Source organism: Pteropus alecto, unplaced genomic scaffold (assembly GCF_000325575.1).
Source record: "Pteropus alecto unplaced genomic scaffold, ASM32557v1 scaffold98, whole genome shotgun sequence".
Lineage (NCBI taxonomy): Eukaryota > Metazoa > Chordata > Mammalia > Chiroptera > Pteropodidae > Pteropus > Pteropus alecto.
In genome coordinates, this window is record NW_006443570.1 from 20,964,933 (window position 1) to 20,990,020 (window position 25,088).

Below are 25,088 nucleotides of genomic sequence, written 5' to 3' on the forward strand. Positions count from 1 at the left end.
GAAATACAGAGACATACCTTGGATAAAGTAAGAGTATAGAAAGTACTTCTTCTTCTATATCAAATTTCCTATTTATTATCTTTTAAAAAATATAACACTATGATCTGCCTCTTCTTTCTCTGCCCCAGTCACCACTGTGAACCAAATTCATCACTTATTGCCTGCATGATTTATACCACACATTTGAAAACTCCATTAAATTCAAGAGAAATGAATCATATCTATTAAGTGTGCCTATTTTGTGCTAGATACTATACATCTGTTAAGTTCACTTAATTCTCAGAACTCTCTCTTAAGGTATAATTTCTCCTCCTTTTTTTCTTTTCAAAAGAGATCAAGACTCAAAGAAATTAAGAACCTACTTAAGGTCACATAGCCAGTAAATGGCACAACCATGCTCTAAACTGAGGTCGCATACAGTCCAAAAAAAAAAAAGTACTGCTCCATTGGTACATGGTTTTTTAAAAAGTAACATTTACTGAATGTGTACTGTGCCATACAAAATCTTTGAATACTTCTTATTCCTCTTAACAGAAGTGGTAGATATCATTCCCACTTTTTGTAGATAAAGAAACCAAAGATCAAGGAAATAAACAGTCACAAAGCCAATAAATGGCAGAATTAGGATTTGGATTCAGATCTGACTTTGGTGAATTAAGCATTTATCATTTACTGTAACTTTCTTGGTTTTTCCAAAAGATGATAAACTTCGTAAGGATAAGGACCAGGTCTTGGATATTTTATGTCTCCTATAGCATCTAGAACTATATCTGACCTAGATATAACAGCTGATCTGAAAATTGTTCCATTCTCCACGTCACTACAGAATAATTTTAGAATCGCCACTTTCTTCAAGTCATCTTCCTGTTAAAGTGTCATTAATGCTTCCCTATCACCTCCCACAACAAATCTAAACTCCATGACCTGATTTATTATAACTTTTTTATGTAGGCATAAATTGTATTTAGTAAATATGTAAAACACACTAATCTTAAGTATACAGCTCAATTTTTACATATATATGTACCCATGTAACCATAATTTAGATTAACATACAGAACTTTTCCAGGGCTCCAGAGGGACCCTGACCCCTTTGCAGTCAATAACACAAACTTTCCTCAAGGTAAACACCATTTTGATAATATAACCATTGATTAGTTTTGCCTATTCTTTTAACTGCATATAAATGGAATCATACAGCATACTCTCTTTTGTATCTGGCTTCTTTTGTTGACAAAATGCTGTGAGATACACTAATGGTGGTGTGAATATCAATAATTTGTTCTTTATTGTTGTGTATTATTGATGAACCCTGCGCTCTAGTCAGGCTTATCTCTGTCCCACCTTATTGTCTGCTCAATACACTCAGCTCACTGTTGTCGCCTTCATAACTTTGTTGTCTCTTCTGTTCCTCAGATCCCCATCCTAGTCACACGCTTTAAATCTCAGTGCAAGATGCTCCTCCTCCAGAAAGTTTTCACTAATTACTTCAGCTCACACTAATTGCTCCCTCTCTGAATATTTCTGCCATAAAATTTAACATTTGATCCCAGTGCCATTTATGTTTCTCTAATGTGTTCCCAGCTAGATTTAATCTACCAGAGACAGAAATTAGGTCTTAGACATATCCCAACGAACCCCAGAAGAACCACATTAAAAATGGTTTTCTTATGTCTATTGATCATGTTATTTCCTCTTCGAGGAAATATCTATTCAGGTCTTCTATTCATTTTTTAATTGGATTATTTGTTTGTTGTTGTTGCTGAATTATATGAGTTCTTTATATATTTTGGATATTAATCCCTTATCAGATGTATCATAAGCGAATATTTTCTCCCATTCAGTAGGTTGTCTTTTCATTTTGTTGATGGTTTCCTTTGCTGTGCAAAAACTTTTTAGCTTGATGTAGTCCCATTTGTTTATTTGTTCTTTTGTTTCCCTTGCCTGAGGAGATATGTCTGAAAAGAAATTACTAGTAGCAATATCAGAGGGATTAATGCCTATGTTTTCTTCTAGAAGTTGTATGGTTTCACTTACATGTGGAATTTAAGGAACAAAAAGAACAAACTAATCAAAAACAGACTCACAAATATAGAGGACAATCTGGAGACAAACAGGGGGAGGGTGGTTGAGGGGCTGGGAGAAAAGGGTAAAGGGTTAAAAAGTACAAATTAGTAATCACGGGGATGGGGAGCACAGCATAGGGAATGCAGTCAGCATTAGTGTAATGTCTAGGTGGAGAGCCGGAAGAGAGAAAGAGTAATCAGGGGGATCGTTTCAGAAACTATGTAAATGTCTAACAAATGTACTGTATATTTGAAACTAATAAAAAAATGGTTTTCTTAAATCAAAAGTTCTTCTCCAGCGTGAAATTTGACTTAGGAATTCAAACTGGGCTTCTGCTCTCTTTAAAAACATGCCAACAGCGAGGCTTTACTCATATGTTTAGGCAATGTCTTCCTAGACTCCACATCTAGAACTTGGGAGTTAGGTCAAACATGCTGCCAGCTCTAGTCCATTACCAACTGACAGACCATGGATTTGCATCTGCCACAAGCCGATTACAGCAAAGCAGCACCTATCGATTCCATTCATAACTAAGGACATTTCCCTTTTTTTCCCTCTAGTTAAGAGAAGAATGGCTCCCCAAATACATTGTTATTTTCTCAATTCACAGATTAAAATCTTATACACTGGCAAATTCTGTATCCGGACAGAGTGATCGCCTTACTTCGTCTTTCTAAATTTCAAGAAGAGGTGTACCAAATATGGATAAGATTAGGGTAGCAAATCCTACTCACGTTGGAGTCATTCTTGGAAGCAGTGGAGCTATTTTATCTTTTAAATACGTCCTACTAATTTTATGAGCTATTTCTATCCCTATGGTTTCAACCAGAGCAAGATTATAAGTATTACAAAGGATGACCTGAGCAAATCCCAAAGGTACCCTAAAAGCAGGCAAAAGAGAAGGCTTAAAGAGCAAAACAAAGCTATAGCTTATAAGAAAAATACCTCTCCTTGGATCCCAACTCTGTCATCCTTAACCTGACAGAGCCTGCTCACCCTCTTCCCTCACTTTACCCTCCTCTCCCTTCAGAAATGTCTGCTCCTGTCTCTGTTCTAGAGAAAATCACCAGGTAATGATCTATGACTGCCTGCTTTCTTAATACCGCACCTACTGCATATGTTTTATATATCTGAATTTTTTAAATCAAAGATTTATATAAGGCACAAACGAGGATAAGAGTGACATCTTTCTCTTGGATTTTAGCAAAACTGTAATCTGAGACATGTTGCTTTGTTTTATATTAGTTTATAAACTATCTGAAGCCATTCACAAATATTCAAGTCGGTTTTTAACACTTTGAAAGGAATACCTGGCTCCAAGCCAACTAACAATAGTTAAACAAGCTCTAATTAAAAAAAAAAAAAATCTCCAAAGTATAACCTCCAAGGCCCCTGATACTATATTTTCTTGATGAGACTCTGCTGTTCTGAAATAACATTCTGTTCCCAAAGGTACAAAACTGGCAGTAAGCTTTGGATATCCAAGTCTGCTCTCTGGTGGGCAACTCGGGAGTGTCACTTGCTTTTCACAAGGTGTACTTGGCATTCACAACAAAAAAGGACACTGGACATTGAATACAAGTCATACAGAATGAATATTAATGAGTAACAGGAAAGGGAATGGGAAAAAAAAAAGGACACAGAAAGCATGAGACATGGAACATGGGGAAAGAATGTGTGAATCCCAATTTAAAAACAAATGATGTGGGACTGAGTCAATTTCCATACCCATAGCTAATTTGGGAGACAGACATCAAGTGAAAGGAGGATGGGGGGCGTGCAATATTGACAGTCGGTCATGAACACTTAGAAGAATGAGAGTTTAAAGCCAGCTATAGGCAGACACAGTACTGGATCGATGAGAGAGGATACGGTAAAGTCTAAAGCACTATAAAAATATTTACTTCTATTAGAAAAATGCAAAGCTATAGTGTCCTTAAATGACCTACCTCAACTTTTTAGTTTTATTGAGAAACTAGGTTCAAAAGTAAAATGACCTATTGATCACAGAGTAGAATGGCCACCAACTACACAAAAGTGGTCACAGAAAATAGCTAATCTTTGATGAAAGTTCAGTACTGATGATAAATGAGCTAGTTACAAGTGGGAAGGAACAGGGACTCGGTGACTACTGAGATGCAGAAAAAGGGGAGAGAAGGAAATACAGCTCTCTACAGTTTTCTGGTGGGAAATGGAAGAAAGGCAAGGATTTATTTAAATTAAAAAAAAAAAACAAAAAAAAACAAAACATCACCTAGAAGGCAGGAAGATACGTTAAAAAGGCATTAAACATATTTTCGGGCAGAGAAAACATATAAAAAGGTACATTTAAAAGGTATGAACCCTTCTGTGATATTAAAGGAAATAAGCTCATAAAGAGAGCTCCATATAGATGATAATAGTCAAACAATCTTGAGACTACTTCTAGAGTGATGTTTGAAAAAAAAAAAAAGTTAAAAATGCTGCCTCTCCGGCCCCACCTGAGACCTAATCTGCATTTTAACAAGATCTCCAAGGATATGTAGGCACGTTACACTTTGAAAGCACTACTTTAGGCCACATCTAATCTATCCTTCCTCCAAAACTTTGCTTCTCAGATTATGTCCCTCATCCGCATATTCCTTTCCCCACACAGGTTCCCACACACTGCCCTAACCACCAAAAGGCCTTTTCTTATATCTGCAAGCTCCACCACTTTAAGATACCATGGCATCACCCACTTCTTTCCTCTTCCTTGTCCTTTACATAAGTCCCGGCAGCTTCACGTCTGAAATATACCCCAAAATGTATTCACTCCTCTCCATCCTCACTCTCATCAACCTGGTCCAAACCACTCTCATCTACACAACCAACTACAATACCCTCCTGAATGGTCACCTCACTTCCTCTCCTGCTGTTTTACAATCCATCCTCAAAACACCCATTTTCTCTACAAGATCTATTTTAGCTACTCCCATCCTTTTTCCAAGCTCAAGCATCATTGCCTTCTTTCTTTTCCTCAAAAATACCAAGCTTTTTCGCATCTTAGTAAGGGTACTTTGTACTCACTGTCCCCTCTATCGGGTATGATGGATTCTTTTTGTTACTCATGTCTCAGCTCAGATTTGATCTTAGAAAGGCCTTTCACGACCACGCTATTTTATGTTCTTCAGAACACATATCACATCAGATAGTTAGTTTATCTACTTGTGCACTATGTCTCCCTCAACTAGTATGTAAAGTCCATCAGAGCAAGGATCACGTCTATCTTGGTCATCACTGTAGCCCCAGTGCTTAGAACCTGCTTTTTAAAAAAAAAAAAAAAACTGGCTTTACACTCTTTGCTATTTCATAGCTGAAAATGATGAAAAGATTCTTTTCAGCCCTCTTTACTCTTCCAACATAAAGGATCTTTACTAAGATTTTTTCTTATAGAAAATGATAATCTTTAAACTAGCTATATATATTTCATTTTACTAATTACTGGCTGTGAGGCTACAGCCTTTTCGAAGCAGGTGCATTACAAAGCCTGATAAAACCAGATGAGAAAGGGAAATCCAAAGCAGTTCAGAGAGTCTGAAAAATATATTTTAGAGAAGAGGGACAAACTTTTGGCCCCCCAGGCCAAATCTAGCTCACATAGATGTTGAATTTGGCCTGCAAATAATTTTTCTTTTTAAACTTTTATTTAGTTATCGGCATGTTAAAATGATTTCTCATTTCTCTGAGAAAAGAAAATCTGACAGCAATGGGCCTGCATTCCTACAAGGTAACAAGTGGCTGAGCAGAGCTGCCTCCTTCTGAAGCAAAGCCATGCCTGATTCTGCTTCTTTTGCTCATACACTGTATTCCCTGCCAGGTTCTATAGGCTCTTACCTTGAGTCTAGGGAGCTCCTAGAGACCAGTGAATAAAAATCAGGAGGATCAGTGAACTTGGATGGGAAAAGAAATTACATTGTTATTTTCACTAACCTCTAACAGAAATTTATCATTTCCCTGTATTATGAATGTAGACAAAATGCCACAGTAGTATTAACAGTACTTCCTTTGTCACCAATAGGCATCACAAATATTTTTGTATCACTTAGTTGATGCAGATGTCTCAAAATATTTGATTCTTGTTACTATTTGAAAATTATACCTATTAGACCCATTGTTAGATCTTGTTTTTTTTAAATTCATTAAAGTACATATTATACTCTATCACTTAATATTTTTAGAACTGCATTTTTAATATAAATGAATCCTTTGTAGTCCTATGCAGTTTTATCCGATCTGAAGTTCAAACTCAACTGAGTGGGCGTCCCACATTTTTTTTTCCCTAAATCTGGCAACTCTGGGAGTAGCCCACGGCCTTCACTAGATAGCAAGAGGGGTCCAGGGCGCAAAAAAATTGAAATCCATACCAGCTGGATTCTTCCCACCTCCCATTGCTAACCAAACATGCCCCCTGAGACATTAATTACCCTTTACCTCTGGGATGTGTAGTGTGGTCCCTATGAGCAGCCCTGGAGGAGCCTAGGTATTGTAGATGCTAAGTCTCCCCCCTTGTTGGGTATTCCTGAGACAATGCCAAAACCCAGCTCCCACCTCAGATGAGGGGATATGCAGAGACAATGATGGCAGGAGGCCAGGTGACAGTGTCAGTATTCGCTTTATGCTCATGGGAAAAATGTGAGCCATTGTTCACCTACTCTGGCAGGGAAAGGAGGCACAAGGCCAGGGTCTAGAGGATAGGCAGTGCTGAGCACATCAGCATGCTGCAAACTGGGTCAAATACATTGTGTTCAGTGGATTAGCCATCTTAGGATTCACGGTGGGAAGCAGCTCCGATCTCACCAATGCAACTGGAAACCCTTTCCCTGTTGTTCCTGTTGTCTGAATGCCACAAGGCTATATTCCAGGATATGCTTATGAGATACACCCACTCTGGATTTTGACTCAGAAGCTAATGATTTCAAGAGACGGGGACTGCCCAGAACTCATTCTGGTGAGGGAAAGGCAGCATAAGAAGCTACATTAACTTCCAGGGGCCGTAACATCAGGTGTCCAGCATCAGAGGTGTCTGTGCCCAGTGGTGGCAGTCGCTTCATGAGATAAACCAATTTTGCTGTGAAATTTTGGATGTCATTCCTAACATTTCCACATTCAAAGTCCAGTTCTCCCAGCTTTCCTGGAGATCCTACTTTCCCAGTGAGCTACTTCTTATCACCTAATATATTCCTTTTATATTTAAAGTAGCTAAGGTTCTTGTATCTAAAAACTCTGACACAATGATAATATAAGAAAGTATATGAGTGGCAGAGTAATATTTTTGAAGTATTAACCATTTTTTCTATTCCCTATGTACGCCTATTTTTTCTGGGAAGAAATATGATAGGATGAAAACAAAGGGGATAAAAAAGGACAATTTCTGGCCTCCAAAGGTTGGTGACCTCGGGGAGGGTAACAACAAAACGCCAGAAGACAAAGTATTTGGGAAATATCACAGGAATGAGAGTTGAGTTTCCTTCTCTTCTCTTTCATTCAGGCTCCTAGACAGAAAAATTATTTCCCCAAGGTGGAGAGAGGAACAAAATATGAGAAAACTTCAAACCTGCTGAGGTGGTATTTCTGCCACTTCCAGAGAGTGGGTTCTCAAAGGAGGTATTAATCTGAGTGATATGAGAAAATAAAAACTTATTTGTAAAAAATTAACTCCTATTTTAGAACTAGATCAGTGTGGAGTTCACTAATATTGTCAAAGGAAGTTAGAAAAGGCTTGGGATAGATTTGAATTTCATTATGATACGCTTTTAACAGTCCTCTTTATTCCTCTACCTCCTTTCCCTAAACGTTATTACACTTCTCTGTAAACAAGCTTTGTTTCGCCTTTTTATTTTCTTGTTATTGTTACCTGTTTGCATCTGTTACTCATTCCTTTATTCAAACTTTTTTAAAAAACCAATTCACCCATTTCTTTCGCCCTCCACTCCTCTCCCCACCCCTGGCAACCATATATATGTATATACCACCTATAAGAGAGTGCATATGGTATTTGTCTTTGCTGACTTATTTCATTTAGTGTAGTGCCTTCAAGGTCTACCCATGTTGTCGCAAATGGCAAGACTTCATTCCTTTTTTATGACTGAATAATATTCCACAGTGTGTGTACGTACACTATATTTTTATCCATTCACCCATTGATGAACATTTAAGATTGTTTCCAAATCTTGGCTATTATAAAAAATGCTGCAGTGAACATGGAAATGCATAATTATGTTTTTGTTCTCTTTAGATAAATATCCAGAAGTGAGATTGCTGGATCATATGGTAGTTCTATTTTTAATTTTTGAGGAACCTCCACATTGTTTTCCATAGTGACTACACTAATTTACATTTCTACCAACAGTGCACAAGGGCTCCCATTTCTCCACATCCTCATAACTTGTTATTTCTAGTATTTTTGATAATAGCTATTACAATAGGTGTGAGGTGACATCTCATTGTGGTTTTAATTTGCATTTGCCTGATGATTAATGACGTTGAGCATCTTTTCATGTACCTCTTGGGCATATGCATGTCTTCTTAGGAAAAATGTCTATTCAGATCTTCTGGCCACTTTTAAATCGAATTTTTTTTTGTTATCAAGTTGTATGAATTCTTTATATATTTTAAATATTAGTTCTTTATCAGATATATGATATGCAAATATTTTCTTCCATTCAGTAAGTTGTCTTTTCATTCTGTTGATTTCCTTTGATGAAAAGATTTTTAATTGGATGTAGTCCCACTTGTTTATTTTTGCTTTCGGTGTCAGATTCAAAAAATCACTGCCAAGACCTATGTCAAGGATATTACAGACCGTGTTTTCTTCTAAGAGTTTTACAGTTTCGTGTCTTCAAGTCTTTAACTTATTTTGAGTTAATTTTTGTGTATAATGTAAGATAACTGGTCCAGTTTTCTAACCATCATTTATTGAAGAGACTATCCTTTCCCTGTTGTATATTCTTGATCCCTTTGTTGTAAATTAATTAACCATATATACGTGGATTTATTTCTGGGGTCTCCATTCTGTTTCATTAATCTATGTGTCTGTTTTTATGCCAATATCACACTGTTTTAATTACTATAGCTTTGCAATATAGTTTGAAATCAGGGAGGGTGATACTTCCATCTTTCTTCTTACTTTTCAAGATTGCTTTGCTTATGCAGGGCCTTTTATGGTTTCATATAAATTTTAGGATTGTTTGTACTATTTCTGTGAAAAATGCAACTGGAATATTGATAGGAATTGCAGTGAATCTATATATTGTTTTGGGCAGTATAGACATTTTAACAATATTAATTCTTCCAATCCATGCATACTGAATATCTTTCCACTTATTTGTGTTTTCTTCAATTTTTTTCATTAATATCTTATAATTTTCAATATACAGGTCTTTCACCTCCTTGGTTAAATTTATTCTTTGATATTTTATTCTTTTTTATACAATTGCAAATGGGATTGTTTTCTTAATTCTCTTTCTGATAGTTCATTATTAGTGTAAAGAAACAAAATAGATTTTTGTATACTGATTTTGTATCCTGCAACTTTACTGAATTCATTTATCAGTCTTAATAGTTCTCTGATTGAGTCATTAGGGCTTTCTATATATATTATGTCATCTGCAAATAGTGACCTGCTTAATATTTAGTAGGTACTCAATAAATACTTATGGAATTAATAAATATCAATTTTTTTTCTCTTCATTGCCAAGTTTCTTGAAACTGTCTTCTTTTTCTTGCCATGACTCCTCTCCATCTAGTTCCTCCCCTTCTCCATTCTACTGAAATTATTCTACAAACCCCCATTCAGGAAATCCAGCAGCCTTGTCTGTCTTCATATTCTTTGACCTGTTGACCTGTCTGCAGCATCTGACACTGATACCAGCACCTACATCACAACATAGTTCTGGCACTTGCTTTTACAGAAATAGATGTTCTCTGGAATAGGTATTTGCTAGAATTCTTTGCTTAGATCTGTTCTATCCTATTCTCCCTCAGGGATTTCGGTCATTCTCAAAGCTTCAGCCATCTGTACTATCATCACTATCACTTTGCTAGGTCATTCTTTTATTCTAAGCTCCAGGATTGTTTCCATGTACCTGAAACCCAATTCCAAATGGACTGTGCCTTGGGACTAGGCAATTTAAAACCAATCTTCCTCCTCTTCATGGTGGCGACTGAAAAGAGCATCTCTGACTTATTTGTGGGAACCACAGCAGCATTATCCCAGTTACCAGTCTTAAAACATTAAACGTTACTTTTAATAGTGAATCTTCCTTTGCAGATAAGTTGCCAAGTCCCACAGATTTTTCCTCTAAGGTCTCTCACATTTCTCCCTTCCTATTTCAATTGTTACAGTCTTGTTCAGGCCGAATTAGTACCACCTAGACTGCTACAGTTTCATAACTGGTCTTCCTACCTCTACTTCTTCCCATTTAACGAAATTAATCTCCTTACATGAAGCTTCACTGCACATTACTTCTCTACTGAAAAATCTTCCCAACTTCTCATTTCCTATTGAATTAGGACAAATTCTCATGCTAGTATTCAAAACTCTTACATGTCTAATTCTAACTTTCCACATTACTCTTCTAGCTTCAAACTTTAATGTGCCTCAGGATCACTGATTTAATGCAGATTATAGGGACTATCCCCAGAAGTTCAGATTTAGTACATTTGGAGTGGCACCCAGGAATTTTCATTTTTAACAAGTATCTGATTCTAATGCAGATGAACTATAAATCACTTTTTCAGAAATACCATTCTAGCTCCTCCCTAAGATTCTAAGTAAACTGGCCTACTCATGGCTCACCAAATCTGCCTTGAGCATGCTTAGAATGCTTTCCACTAGTGAGATAGTTAACCTATCAAACTGTTTACCTATCAGATTGGTAAGAATTTAATTGTTTGATAAGTACACTGCCTGGATAAAACTAAAGGGAAATAAGTTCTATCAAAAGGGAAATAGGTTCTATCAGACATTGCTGATGAGAGTGTAAACTGATATAATCTTCAGAAAGAAAAATTTGGCATTAGCTATCTAAATTACAAATGCATGTTTCTGACTCAAAATTCTAATTATAGAAATATAACCTACAGGTATATTCATACATATGCAAAATAACACATGTACAAGATTATTTATTGAAGTTTTTTAAGCAGAAGTTTGAAAATAACTAGAATGTCCATTAAGAGGGACTAATTAATTATGGTACATCCAGAAACATTTTTTAAATGCAGAAGTTTATGTATTAATATGGGAAGATTTCCAAGGCATTGTTAAGTAAAAAAAAGAAAAGCACTATATACAGAATATGAATAACATAACAACATTTGTGCAAAGAAAAAAAAGAGGAAGAAAATAATATATATTGGTATTGTATTGTTAAAAAAAAGATCTCTGAAAGGATAACTAACTGCTAATACTAATAACAAACTAATAAAACTAATTTGGGAGTATGTGGGAACTGGGATAATGGAGAACAGGATGGGAAAAAGACTTTTCATACTTTTATTGTTAAAAATATTTTTAATCAAAGAAATCTTAAAAATAAAAAATAAAAATATAGATAACTAGGCTCCATTCTCAGGGAAACCAATTTTGTAGGTCTGGAGTAAGCCTAGGACTGACTATATACTGTTTTTAAGAGCTGAGAGCCACTGCTATAGAATTTCCTAAGCAAATAATCACTACCTGTCTCTTCATGGCACTGATGAATACTGTATCTAGTCTTTATGTTTTGTTTTTAACAGTTTTGGTAGAGCATACATTACTAATCCTAAGGGGATCTGGAGGCTAAAAAAAAAAAACAAAAACAAAAAAAACAGACTAGATATACTGAGAAAATATCACAATAGAGATGACAACACATTTCCGAAACAGATCTGCCTTGTCTGTCATCTCAACTAGCAACCTGCTCTTCTCTTTCTCAAAAAGAATGCCTTTAGTATAGACCCCTTTCATTCAAAGCTTTCGGAGCTTCATGGCTGCTGATTTAAATGATCATTTTGACATGCCTAAAAGGCTAGGCGCATCATAGGTACTAATCTGTGGCTTTAAAACCATAGCTACATTCCTCATTACCAAAGAGTCAGGTTCAATAAAGAGGAGTCATTAGGAGGATTGTAAAATCTAAAAACCTACCATACAGAATTCTGTAGTCAACAGTTTAGGCAGAATCATTAAGTAAATAACACTATAAAGCATCCATCCTCGGGACTTGGTATGATGATGTCTTACTATTTTTTTCAAGGTAAGGGTAGGGGAAGAAAGATATAAAACATATGTGCCCTAACTCTTATCAGCCAACCCTATGGTCAGGAGTGGATCTTAGATACATCCTTTAAAAGAGATACATCCTTTAAAAGATTGTTAAAGCAAATATCAAAAGCCCACAGGATGCTTGAAATCTGCGAGAAGTATTATCTGAGTCATTTTCCATAACTTTACAGAAGCTTCATCCTTACTATATCCCCACCATCTTACTATAATCATAAATGAAAGCAAATTATGCAAGAGATATGGCTTCAACAAGAGAAATCATTCCAAACAGGAAGGAAAGAGAACATTTACTGAACAACTGCTATGTACATAGCCAGGCACTATGCCTTGCATTCTTATATTTAATTCTTTATTTCAGCCCCATAAAAATCCAATGAGAAATCTATTTCAAAACCCAAACTGAATCTCAGATAAGTACCTAATGTAAAATCAGAGCTGTTAAGCGATAGAGCCAGAATTGAAACCCGTGCCTAACTTCAAAGCTTATTTTTTTCTACTATACCCAGATGCCTCTCTTAAATAGGAACATTTAAGAAGAAAGGTTTAAGTACGAGATAATTTAAATGCACTTGGCAAAATGAAACCTCTGCATTCATCCATATAACAAATATTTAAGAAGTAGTTATTCTGTTAACCACTGGGCTATACATGTTACACTTGAATAAACTGAGACTTGAGAGATTAAGGAACTTGTCCTAGGTCACAAGGCTATTAAGTAATGGGATGATCAGAATTTAGACTGACATCAGAGACCATGCACTCAAATACACTATACTCCCTCTCTAAAATACAAAGGAAAACATGAGTGTTGTCTATTGCAGTAAAATATTTAGGTCATTTTAAATTCCATACAATCTTGAAAGAAAATTGTTAGTGATTCTTAGTAAAGAGTCCACTAGGTGAAAGAGGGAAATGTTTGTTCTTTTCTCAAAGTAGTTTCAAAGATTTATGCATATTCATCTGGATTATGGATGGTATTAAATAATATTCTTAACTTCCTTGATAATATTACCTAACCTTACATAAGTTTAATGCTTTTTAGGTTTTCCAAAATGTTTTCTGATACAACCATCAATACATTAGTACACATATATTATTTTATCTGATACAACCATCAATAATTTCCCATCTTTATTCCTACAGAATAAAGCCAAAAGTCCTGGAATCTCCTGAGATCCCTCACAACTCCTCCTTTCTAGCTTAATTTGCTACCAGTCACACTCACAACACTTATGTTTCAGCTACGCTATCCCCTGAGGATTCCGCCTTTGATCATGCAATTCCTTTTGTCTAGAATGGTCCTTATTAACCATCTAGTAAAGTCCTACTGAACTTTTGAGAGCTGGTTTAAATACCTTCCCTATGAAACCTTCGGCTCACTGAATTAGTCACTCCCTCCTCTATGACTACCAAATCCTTTTTTACACAACTCTAGCACAGGATTTATTATAATTATTCACGAGTTTCTTTTCCCCAAGAGATTGAGCTTCTTGAGAGTAAACATTGTCTTTCTCATCTTTGTAATCCCTAGTGCCAAACTCACAGAAAGTATTCAATATTTATGAATTATACTACTAAATCAGGAATTAGATGATGGAAGTACATTCAAGTCCCATACTAAAATGCAAAGTTTATACTTCAGTTTTTACAGCTGTCAAATAAGAAATTTTGAATTCAGCAGTTACTGCAATGACTATGCTTCCTAATCAATTTAACAGATAGGAATATTTTGAGAGTTCTTTAGAAGAGTCACAAAAAAATCCAAAAAATTGTTATTACCTCCTCCATCATGGCATCCTGTGTGGCTGAGATTTCTCCTTTGGTTGCTCCACTGTGTACCAGGTTCCGTAGTCGTATACAGAACTCTCTCATCTATGACAGAAAGTTATTCGGCACTCCAATATTTACCCAAATTCAACTGTAAATGAGCTAACAGACCAACATTAGTTCTATTTTGAAGTGTTACTCAGCCAAGATCTAAGGCAAAGTTCATAAAAGCAAATGTGTTTTTCCCCACCCAGTCCACTTAAACGCATAGCTAAAGTCACTTTCCATAAAAATGAAAACACATGGATTATTCCCCCAAAATATTAGACAAATAGCTCCTGCTCTGTAACAGATGGTACTCTCTGTGACAGTACATGCCTGGCTATGAGGAAAACATCTAATTCCATAATGCCCATGACCCTAAGAAAAAGCAAGAAACTTAAGATGATTATGCCATTAAATCATTCTAATAGATTTTTATTTAGAATTTTACTGACTCTATTTCTCTGCCATATTATTGTGACCATGGCTATGTCAACCCCCAATATAATTTCATCTTTGTTGTTTTCAATTTTGAGATATTGAAAAAGGTGTCTCAAATCTAACCATGGTGCTAAAGAGGATCTTGCTCCCATCTGAAATGTACCCAGTGATCTTTTAGATTGATAATAATCTCTCCCCCGCATTTCCTGGTTGGGAAATAATCTACTTCTAATATGGGGAAACACATCTACAGTTTATTTTAAAATGCAATCTTTCTCCCAAGAATGACAAATCCAATTTTAGCCTCATAGATCAGGACAGCAGGTTCTAGCAACTTCAAGTTCTCAAAAAAGATGTCTGGCTGGCAGAGAAGCATCTCCAAAGGATTTACAATCCTCCTTAGAAAATGGGTTACACAGACAAGAGAGAATGATTTACTAAGATAAATGAAGCAATAAAAATCAGTTCAGTGACCACATCAAATCTTTAATGTGTGAATAAACTACACTGATGTGGTTTGGGGAAGCCTCCGAACTCAGCATCCTCTTTAAGGAAGTCTCACAAATAGTTCTTTTTGGTTTTACTAGTACATAAAGCTGTCCCAGCCAATCTCCACTAGATTGAAGTGACAAGCACAGGACCCAGTGTACTTCTGGCCCATATTAATTGAATGTAGGACTTACTTTCTTGAGTACAAATAAGAAAACATTGAAATCAATAGAAATAAAAGTGGAAGATTTTTAAAAAGAAAAAAAAAAAACACCCTAATCTCAATTATTTTTAAAGGTAATACGTAGCTCCATTGCCTCTTAGAGACACTGGGGTAAGCTATCTTGTATACAGACTGTGTACACTGAAATGTCCAAGAATCCCCTTAGAAAATCAGTTAGGAATTTTAAGATAAAGTACACTAAATTCTATCCCATCCTGTTCCATATGTTGTACCTTGTGATTCAGAATATCATTCATCCTTCTGGTTGCTTCTGTTGTATGAGATTCAGGGAAGCACTTCTTAGGGATAAGACCATATTTTTCTAAAAGAAAACAAATTTTAGTGTTCAATAAGGTAAAAGTATACTCCAGCATTAGAAACCTTGGCAAAAATAGCTATGACTTTAAGAAATAGGCCATATTTTGCTGGTTTAATTCAGAAAACTTAACAATCTTATGCTTTATATTATTAAACAGGTTAATCTGCATATTTATCCATCTATCTTAGAATTAATTCTGTTCTTTTAGCTTTCATACTTTGTAAAGTGCTCAGAAATAATCAGGTTTTTCCAAAAGACAACCCTTTATAGAAAGGACATTTTCAAACAGTTGCAGTTTCAATGTGTTTGATTATATCAATGGACAAGAGATAAGCTCTTTCATAGGCAAAAAGCTCTAGTTAATGCAACCTTTACTTCTCCAACCCACCCTTCATAGTATCTCCTTATCTCTCATTTAAGAAAGGTACTTTGTAGGTGACAGTGTGAGATAAAGTTCTTAAAGCTAACTATATACCATTCTGGGAGACCAATTCTACTCTGTACACAGCCACCAAAAAAATGGCCTATGCCTAACTAAAGAGTGTTGCTTGATCATGCTGAGTTTTATTTCTATTAGAGAAAGGCTCTTACCAATAATATTGACAAGCATATCCCATTGTCCACCATCATTTGCAGGATTTGTAAGCAAATACTGTACCAGCCTGCCATCTTCAGGCTCCTTTTTCTGGGCTGTGTCCACAAAAGCATTTAAGAAGAAATAACAGCGTTCAACCTAGAGTAAGAAAAGTTAAATAAAATTAAAGGAAAAGAGACTAATACCTTTATTTGCATTATCAACAGAACAGGAGTCTTGGAACTACTGTAGACCCAACCCAGCAGGTTGTTTTTATTCAATTTGAGTATAATTGACATATTAGTTTTACGTGGGGTTTTGGGGGGCTTTTTTAAATTGAAGTATTACTAATATAACATTATATTAGTTTCAAGTATACATAGTAGGTATTTTTAAACTAAAGTTGGTAATTAAGACCAAATAACCTAAATAAATATGCTAAAAGGAAAAATTGTTGAAAACAAAATAAAAAGTTTTAAATAAGAAAGAAAAAAGGAAGCAGTAGGGTGAGTCCGTAGACTTATTATTTCATTGCAAAAAGTAGCCACCTACCAATCAAAAGCAATTCTGCCTTTGAAAACAGTCAACTTTTGATACTTTGGAAATCAAATTAATGGTGTCACATCTATAATGAAAGGCAGACTACAACGGGAAAAGGAAGAAGTGAAGAGAAAGTCTCTATCAAGGTTGATATTGAAACAAAAAGAATCTTTCAAGATCAGTCCCATACCTTGTCCCAGAAAAAGAGGTAAGATTGACTAAACTCAAATTCTTCGATATTTAATTTTTTCATGAACGGAAGTCTCATAACGTTCAGACATGAAAAGATCCAACATCGCCCTGAAACAAGAAAGCAAACCGATAAATTATGAGTGTTCATGTAGATTACATTGTTCCAACTATATTTCCCAATGATGAACCTAAGACAAGATCTTGAACAATATAAGACTAAATCAGAAAGAAAAAGATTAAAAACAAACCACAAAACAAGAAAAATAGTAATTACTATTTGCAATATATATATATGTGTGTATATGTATATATATACACACACATATATATGTGTAAAGGTTTAATATCCTTAACATACCAAAAAAAAAATCTCTTTACATATCACAAAAGAATCCATTACGAATCACCTAAGAAAATTACATTTAGAAATGCTGCTAGAAAAACATGAGCAGAGATCATGAATGGGTAAAGACTGAAAAAGATACAAATGGCAAAAAGAAAAATTGTTAAGTTCATCATAAGACACCTGTTAAGTGGGGAAACATTTTTTAATCGATAATGTCCAATACTGGGGAAATAACATTATAATACACTCTGGACAGGGATCTAAACAGGTATTAAATATCTGAGGGCAATTTGCCAATATGTGGGAAAAGGTTTGAAAAGTTCCTGCCCTTTAATCTAGAATATATAGTATATGCTTTACTATAAAGTGACTCTAACATAAGCCATTCCCCGTTCTCCCAATGAAAAAGTTTTTAAAAGTTGTTTAACTGGATTACATAAACACTTAAAGTACAAATGAAATAGTAACTATCGCCTATAATATTTAAGTTAGTAATTTAAATATATAGATATTTTAAGTCATGTTAACATAATAGATTGATGTAGAAGCACTGCTTTTTCCATTTTCACATGTCATTTTCAAAGTCATTCATATTCTTCACATGCATCTTGGCATCAGTGCCTTTGCCATGATTAGATCCACCCTTTCAATCAGAACTCATCTTTCTTGCATCAAGTATGTCTGAATTACAATGATGTTTTGAATCAATGCATGATGCTGTCCTTGAACACTCTATGCCACGCCTCAACTATATAATCACATTCTTTGTCTTGTAGGTGGATAATCACAAACTCTGCAATGTCGCCATTTCCTATACTGACTTAAGTGATTGTTAGGAGGCCTAGTTACAATGATAGCCAACATTTCCATGTGAGGTCATGTCCTAGGAATATACTTTGTTCAAACTTTTTGCCTTTTCAAAAAACTGATTCAATCAATTGATCTCTATACATATCCCAAATTAGCAACGATTAAGGTCATTTCAGAGTAATGTCTTTGCCAAACTATACTTCAAAATAAATAAAGCGAGAGTGCTCATTATGAGAGTCTTAATAAGGTTTCGAATATAGAGTAAATCTTTTCTGAAGGAAAATTCAGAGGGTGAAAAACTTGACTTTTATTTGGGCATAACTTTTTTACTTCTATGAAAATATATTCAAAATTTACAGGTAACTGAAAAAGGTAGGTACACGTAAGGTATCCCATATTTAACACACGCACACATAGAATAAAGACCTGAAAAAAAAAATTTACTTGTCAGTATTTTGCAAATATTCTTCATTGAACAACAGTAACTTTATAATGAGAAAAAGAAACAATTAAAAATAAGTAACTATAGTGTTCTTTGAAAGTCACTATTGACTTAGTATAGCTCATCTTTACCGTGGGTACCTCTCTCATATCCACTATATTATTTCCCATTAGATGGAATCTATATGAACTATTAATGTAAAAACTGAATGAAAATAAATTACATAACTTGTGCTATTTGTATCTTTTTAAAACAAAAGTGACACGACAAAACATATAAGACCTGTTCCCTTCCAAATGAACATTTCCAGGCTTTTCCCTAAGAGGTCACTGCAATCTAAACTGCGTAGGACCACTGTGACATTACTATCTGTACAATTTGTGACTTGACAGTCCACACCACACAAGCACTTTCTACTATAGCAAAACAATTATTGCAAGGTCATGATTTATTTCTTTAAAATTTAAAAGTCAACTTTACTGAGGTATAATTTACATACAATAAAATATAGCTATGCTAAATTCTGACTGGCTCTAACCAACCGCTGATATGCTTTCTGTCTATATAAACAGACTGGGAGTTGTTTTTAAATGCAGACTTTAAAAAGTCCCTTTAGTACTTGTTGTGAGAATGTCCTCTTTACTGAGATTCCTGGATAACCGATCCTTCACTATAGCTGTTTCTCTAACAGTGGTGCTAGACAGCAGATAGCAAAACGAGAGCTCTTGACCAGTAAGGCATGAGAACTGAGTACTTTTCTGTATTGCAAACTGTTCTATTTGTGGGAACTGACCCATTAGCACATTTGGCAAAGTTGCAACCAAAAAGCATATTTAAAAATAACATTTGATGACATGTTGATGGGATTAAATTGTGTATTTTCCATTTCATACATGTGTATATGACCTTCAGGGCAATTGGGGGGGGGGGTGGTCTTCGAGGGCATGAACATTTTTGCATGGGCTGTTTTGTACCAAAAGCATATATCTGATATAGGGCTGCCACCACATAACTTCAGTATAGAATATAGTGAATTACATCCAAACAGATGACCATGGACTTCTCATTTTAATGCTCAAATCGAATATACTAACAAGCCATAGAGCACGGAAACAAGTTACAAAGAAATGTTCTTGAACTTGCCTTTATCTGTGCCTGTTCTCTAGGAACGTACTACCAGTTCTTTCAATACAGACCTCTGCTCCCTAATACCATAATTAAAATGGGTCGCAGTCAGGAAGGTCAAGTAAAGTGTGCAATGAGTTTTAAGATCTCACCTGAACTCTTCTGGTTGGTGACTGGCTTGCCTTCCTGAGACACGACGTGCTGGAACACATGCTGAACACCCTGTACCGTGGCCCTCTTCAGACACATGTCCAGCAGGTCATGGGTGGTCCCGACATTCTGGGCAAGTACGAACTGGGGGTCGGAATTCAGTCTCTGAATCAAAGCAGCTACCTTCTCCGAATTCAGTCCTGCTGGAAAACCAAACGGGATTATTATAACACCAAAAAGAGACTGAAGAGGGCTGATTCGGGACTCCCACATCCCGGTTCTTAACTTTGAAAGAGCAACCTGAGTTAATCCCCGCAGTGGAGAAGCCCTTTACCGACGTCCTTCCCCAAGATGCTGCCTCCCTCCCTGCCGCTCCGGCCTGCCCAGAAAGCTCCATCCCCGCCATCCCCCCCTCCTTGTCCTAGCTCCGGCCCTTCCCCGCCGCCGGCTTCAGGGGCCCAGCTGAGCCCCTAGAGAACACCCCAGCAAAGACCCGGAGGGGAAGAACGGCGCCTCACCTGCTAAGTTCATGGCGACCACGCTGCCCCGCGGGGAAACGGTAGTTTTCGCGGTCCTCAGGCGAGTGCCGAGGTTGCACACCCACACCGGCTGGCTGCCTGCGCGTCCCGACCTGCCCCTCGCACCCGGAGCGCCGGAAAGAGGAAAGGGGACGGTGGCGGCGGAGCGCGGAGACTGAGATAAACGGGGTCCGTGGAGGGACAAAACTCCCACCCTCGCGTTGCTAAATCAGCGCCGGAGGGGCTGGCCCCGCCCGGAGGGGGGCTGGCCCCGCCCGGAGGAGGGCTGACGGGGGCCGGCTCGCTGACGTGCTTTGTCCTGCTCGCGTCGCCGCCCCGGGCGGCTTCCGAGACTGTTCTGGCCCTCGCTCCCTCGCCCGGCTGCCCACAGTCCTCCCGGGTGGCGCCAGCGCCTTCAGCCAGCAGTGATCCTGCTTCCTAGCCACCGGGGCGCCCTACTGGGAATCGGCCTGCTACGCTGGGAGAACCTGAGGGGCTCCATGCTGGGCCCAGAGCCCGAAGACTCTAAGCATTGGGGAATTGACCCCATTAAGCCTTTTCAGAAGACAAAAGGGGGCTCTAGGCGGTAGGGCGGAGCCGAGGGGCCTCACATAAAAGCACAAGGCTTAGGATGAGTTGACTCATCACAAAAAATGTACCCAAAGGCTCTTTCTGTGGGCAGCCTTAGCTGACCAATCACTGCATTTTCAACAGCAACTTGTTGCTTGGATTCTAGTCAGAACTAAGTTCTTGAATTTGAGAGGAAATTGGTACTAAGCTCTTTCTCAGCCACTCAGAAGCTACTACCACGTTCTACAAATATGCATCTGCTCATTTCAAGAAAACTATCCATTCTAGGCTTCATGAAGTCTGTGTCTTCTACCTAGCCCAACATGTACTGTGGGGTTAACTAAGGGGAATGACAGAGGTCAGTCTTAAACATTAATGCTCTTTTGCCAGACCTTCTACAAAATCTGCAAATGACTCCCCATCCATCCCTGCTGTCAAGATAACACAACGGTTTTCCAAAGTTTTGAGATTGTGAAGTACTTCTATATTGTTTTTTGTGTTGTGAAATCTCACCCTTGATAAGATGTTGGGATGGGAAACACAGGTGATAAATAAAAATATACCTGCCTTACCATTGAAAACCCTGACTCTGCTGCTCACAACAGTGAGTCTTCTGTGGAACCTAGAATCTAGGTCTTAGCTTGAAAGTCATCACTGGTTCCAAGGAACTCTAATATCTAGAAAAATCAAGACACCGATCAGTCATTTGAGAAATCAATCTCTATGTCCCTAGAGAGACCCAGCAAAAGTTTGAGGATATGACATAACACCTATCTCCTATTCTGAGATTCTTCCACTGTCTAAAAAAAAAGAACAGGCTGAAAATTATGCTGAAAGAAATCATTGGTCCTCTCACAAAATGATGTTCAAGCATCCTGCCAAACTCAACTCACTATCTACCATGTACCTTGGGCAAATTGCTGATAATATGGAGACTAACAAAGCTTAGTTTTGCCCTTAAGAAACTCACAAGGTAGTAGGAAAAATGCAAAATAATACCATAGAAACAGGAAGGAGAGAGCTGTTAATTAGGGCCAGAGGTGCCTGGGGAGGGGAAAAGTGACAAGTAAGCACAATTTTAAAGAGTGGATGGGGATTGTACAAGGCAAAGAGAAAAAAAAAAAAAAAAGAAGCAGAAGAAGGGCATGCAAGGCACCAGCAAAGGCACGGAGAAGTCAAAGCATGAGGTAAAATCATGTTCAAAAAACTGTGCATCATAGTTTGATGTGGTTAAGAGCAAGGAAGGTGTTGAGATCTGGGGCAAGGTGTAGAACTAGAAAAGTAGGTTTGAATCAGGATATGATGGGTTTTATATGTCGTACCTGAGCATCTGGACTTTATCCTACGGTTAATTAGAAGCCAAAATAGGTTTTTAAATGAAGGAGTAATATACTCAGTTCTGAGTAAAGAAAGAAACTCAGTAGCAGTGGAGAGGGTGATTTGGAGGGCAGAGATTCTGGAGATAGGGAAACTAGACTATTCTAACTAGTAGTTCCTTTGGGAGATGACAAAAGCCTTAAATTGTAGAAAGACAAATTTCCTGCCGCCCTGGTGCTTACGTTCTAATGGGAGAGACAGATAAACAAATAAATGCAGATAATTCTAATAGATGTATAAGGAATATAAAACAGATAATCTGGAAGTTTTCATTTGAATGGGAGGCTGGACAGTGGTGTCTGGGAGAGACAGGTAAACAAATACATGCAGATAATTCTAATAGATGTATAAGGAATATAAAACAGATAATCTGGAAGTTTTCATTTGAATGGGAGGCTGGACGGTGGTGTCATCAGCCAAGAGAGGGACTATAGAAAAATAGATATATTTGGGAGTGTGTGAGTGAGCAAATAATGAATTCAGTTTTGGACTTGGCAAGTTTGGGGTACCCACAGGACACCTAGGAAGAAAAGTCCAGGAGGCAGATGAAAAGACGTGTAGAGATTAAGTAGAACATATCAGTCTTAGAACAATGAAGGCAACAAGTTTGTGAAGAGAAATAAAGCAAAAAATTGATGAGGACCGAGAACTGCACCCTGGGTGGCAGCATGCAATTGTACAGGGTGTTCATGGCACGAGGGTAGCAGGCTGAGTGGGGTGGATGGGCTCGAAGTCCAGTTCAAGCTCTAATTGCTAAGCCATGTACTCTGGTCCAGGACCATACTAAGTCAGAGTATGGTGCACCTTTTACTACTGCTTACAAAGATGCCACATGGGGGTATCATTAGCTCTGGAAACAATAACATTTAAAGAGTGAGTGAAAGCAAAGGAACGAGCAGAAAAAGACAGAGCAGTCAGAAGGTAGGAGAAGGCCTCGAGAGTTATGTCCTAGAATCCCAGGAAGAGAAGGAGAAGTTGGTGAATGGGAATGAAAGCTTCGGAAAGGTAAGATTGAGTTTGGCACACTGGGTGAAAAGGACCTTAGAGGAGCAGCTTCAGTGAAAGAGCAGCGTGGGCAGAAGCCACATTGTAGTAAGTTCAGAGGGAGGAAAATATACAGGAAACTCTTTGGGGCCTAGAAGATGAAAAGCAGAAACCAGAATTAAATATATGCCAGAGAGTGTACAATTGGTAGAATAAGAACCCAGAAAAAAAAGAGGGATGGAATCACTGGAGTGGAGGGGACCAGTTTTACAGCTACTGCCACCCTTTCAAGCCAATGATGACATTTTCCCGCCCCATGCTCAGAGATTCCTATCATCATCATTTTGCCAGTTCTCCTGCTCTGCCCTCATTGTTAGGGTGGCACCCTTCGTACCAGTTTTCCACCCAGCAACACACACCCATGCACTCTTCTGTGTGGGCACAGAAAAGAGGTGCAGAAGAAAACTGGTTTCCCAGTGGGTCCACCCCATATGACCCACCTACAAAGACATTTCCCCAAGAATAGAATTCTTAGTATCTACCCCTTTAACTCTATCCAAAGAAGATGTTTTTAGGTCCTGTGACACCTCATGAAAGAAAGCAACCAGAAACAGAATTCTAGTATGAAATCTACAATATTAGAAAAAAAATTTTTCTAAGTCTTGTAAAGTGGCATTGCCTGCCATTGCAGATAAGCCTTCTGCTTATTGCTTCCATGGGACTCCCCCACCCCCCACCTCAGTTAAAGTAAATGAGGATAGTCTCAAGGCAAATTCTCCATCCTGTGACCCTGCCTCCTTTGCCTTCCACAAGTCTTTACCACGTGTTGGCCAAATGCTTCTATTTTGATGGAAAAGACCAGATTTTTACGCTGGACGGAAGTTTGGACTAGAGTCTAACACAAATATTCTGCAATTCTATGAAACTTATTCACACTTAAGTGTTTCCCCAATTAACTCTGAGATTTACTTTGGTCAGAAAGCTTCCTGATGTTTCACCAGAACTGATAGTAAATTTTGGGTCATACATTGGTGTCCTGCTAGGCCAAATTCAGCACCTAGATGTACTGTTTGGCCTGTGTGGTATTTTAAAAGTGTCAAGCCAGTATTTAGAATTGTGAAATTTTGTATACAAATCTGTGTTGCTGGCTTCTCTTGAAAATATTGTTGTTTCTTCATGATAGTCAAGGGGGCCCACATAATTTTCTTTATATCTTGCTTGCTATACTCATTTACATTTATTGTCTGTGGATACCTAAGTTTTTCAATCCCTGATTTACTGTGACTTAGGTAGAATTTGGAAGGACTACCTGTCTCCTTTACCCTCAATCTCTACCCTTAGCCTCATAATTCCCACCTCCTTGGGATGAGCAAAACTAGCAGGAGCTGACTCCACCAAGTCTTTCAGATACTGGATCCTGGGACTTTCTGGGCCCGAAAAAGCTTATGTGCCTTCACTATAACTTTCCTCCAGAATGTGGAATACACCTGTCTGAGTATAGGTAACTGGCAGCTTTAGGACTTCTACCTTCCCTGCCATTCCTACACTCCATGAGGGCTTAACCCAACCCTTATCTCCCTCTGCTCAGTGAACTTCAGATTCAGATTTTAAGTGTTTCAACATATTTTACTTTCATTGTAAATTATGTATGTTTTTTTTTTTTTTTAATTTTCCAATGTTCTGGAAGGACATTGTTATACCAACAATATTATTCTTACCTCTAGATATGACATTTCTACTACTCGCTGTTCTAGTTGCTAACAATTCAAAGAGCATGCCAGGCAGAGGATGTTTCCTCTACAAAGGTAAAGAGGCATGAGTGGG

At 37.5% G+C, this 25,088-nt stretch overlaps 1 protein-coding gene across 2 annotated transcripts in view; it reads right to left on the bottom strand.

The window, feature by feature from the left end:
• The window catches only part of BLMH (bleomycin hydrolase), a 41,255-nt gene extending 20,693 nt beyond the window's left edge, over nt 1–20,562 (bottom strand). The window contains exons 1-6 of one of the 2 annotated variants that reach the window (XM_006925038.3): nt 20,334–20,562; nt 19,818–20,018; nt 16,941–17,050; nt 16,228–16,369; nt 15,551–15,639; nt 14,135–14,227 (exon numbers count right to left, since the gene is read on the bottom strand). In XM_006925038.3, coding sequence (XP_006925100.1) covers nt 14,135–14,227; nt 15,551–15,639; nt 16,228–16,369; nt 16,941–17,050; nt 19,818–20,018; nt 20,334–20,346 — 648 coding nt within the window. In that variant the 5' untranslated portion in view covers nt 20,347–20,562. The remainder of the gene's footprint in view (nt 1–14,134; nt 14,228–15,550; nt 15,640–16,227; nt 16,370–16,940; nt 17,051–19,817; nt 20,019–20,333) is intronic. The other variant, XM_006925039.3, reaches the window with a different exon arrangement.
• Between the last annotated feature and the right edge of the window lie 4,526 nt (nt 20,563–25,088).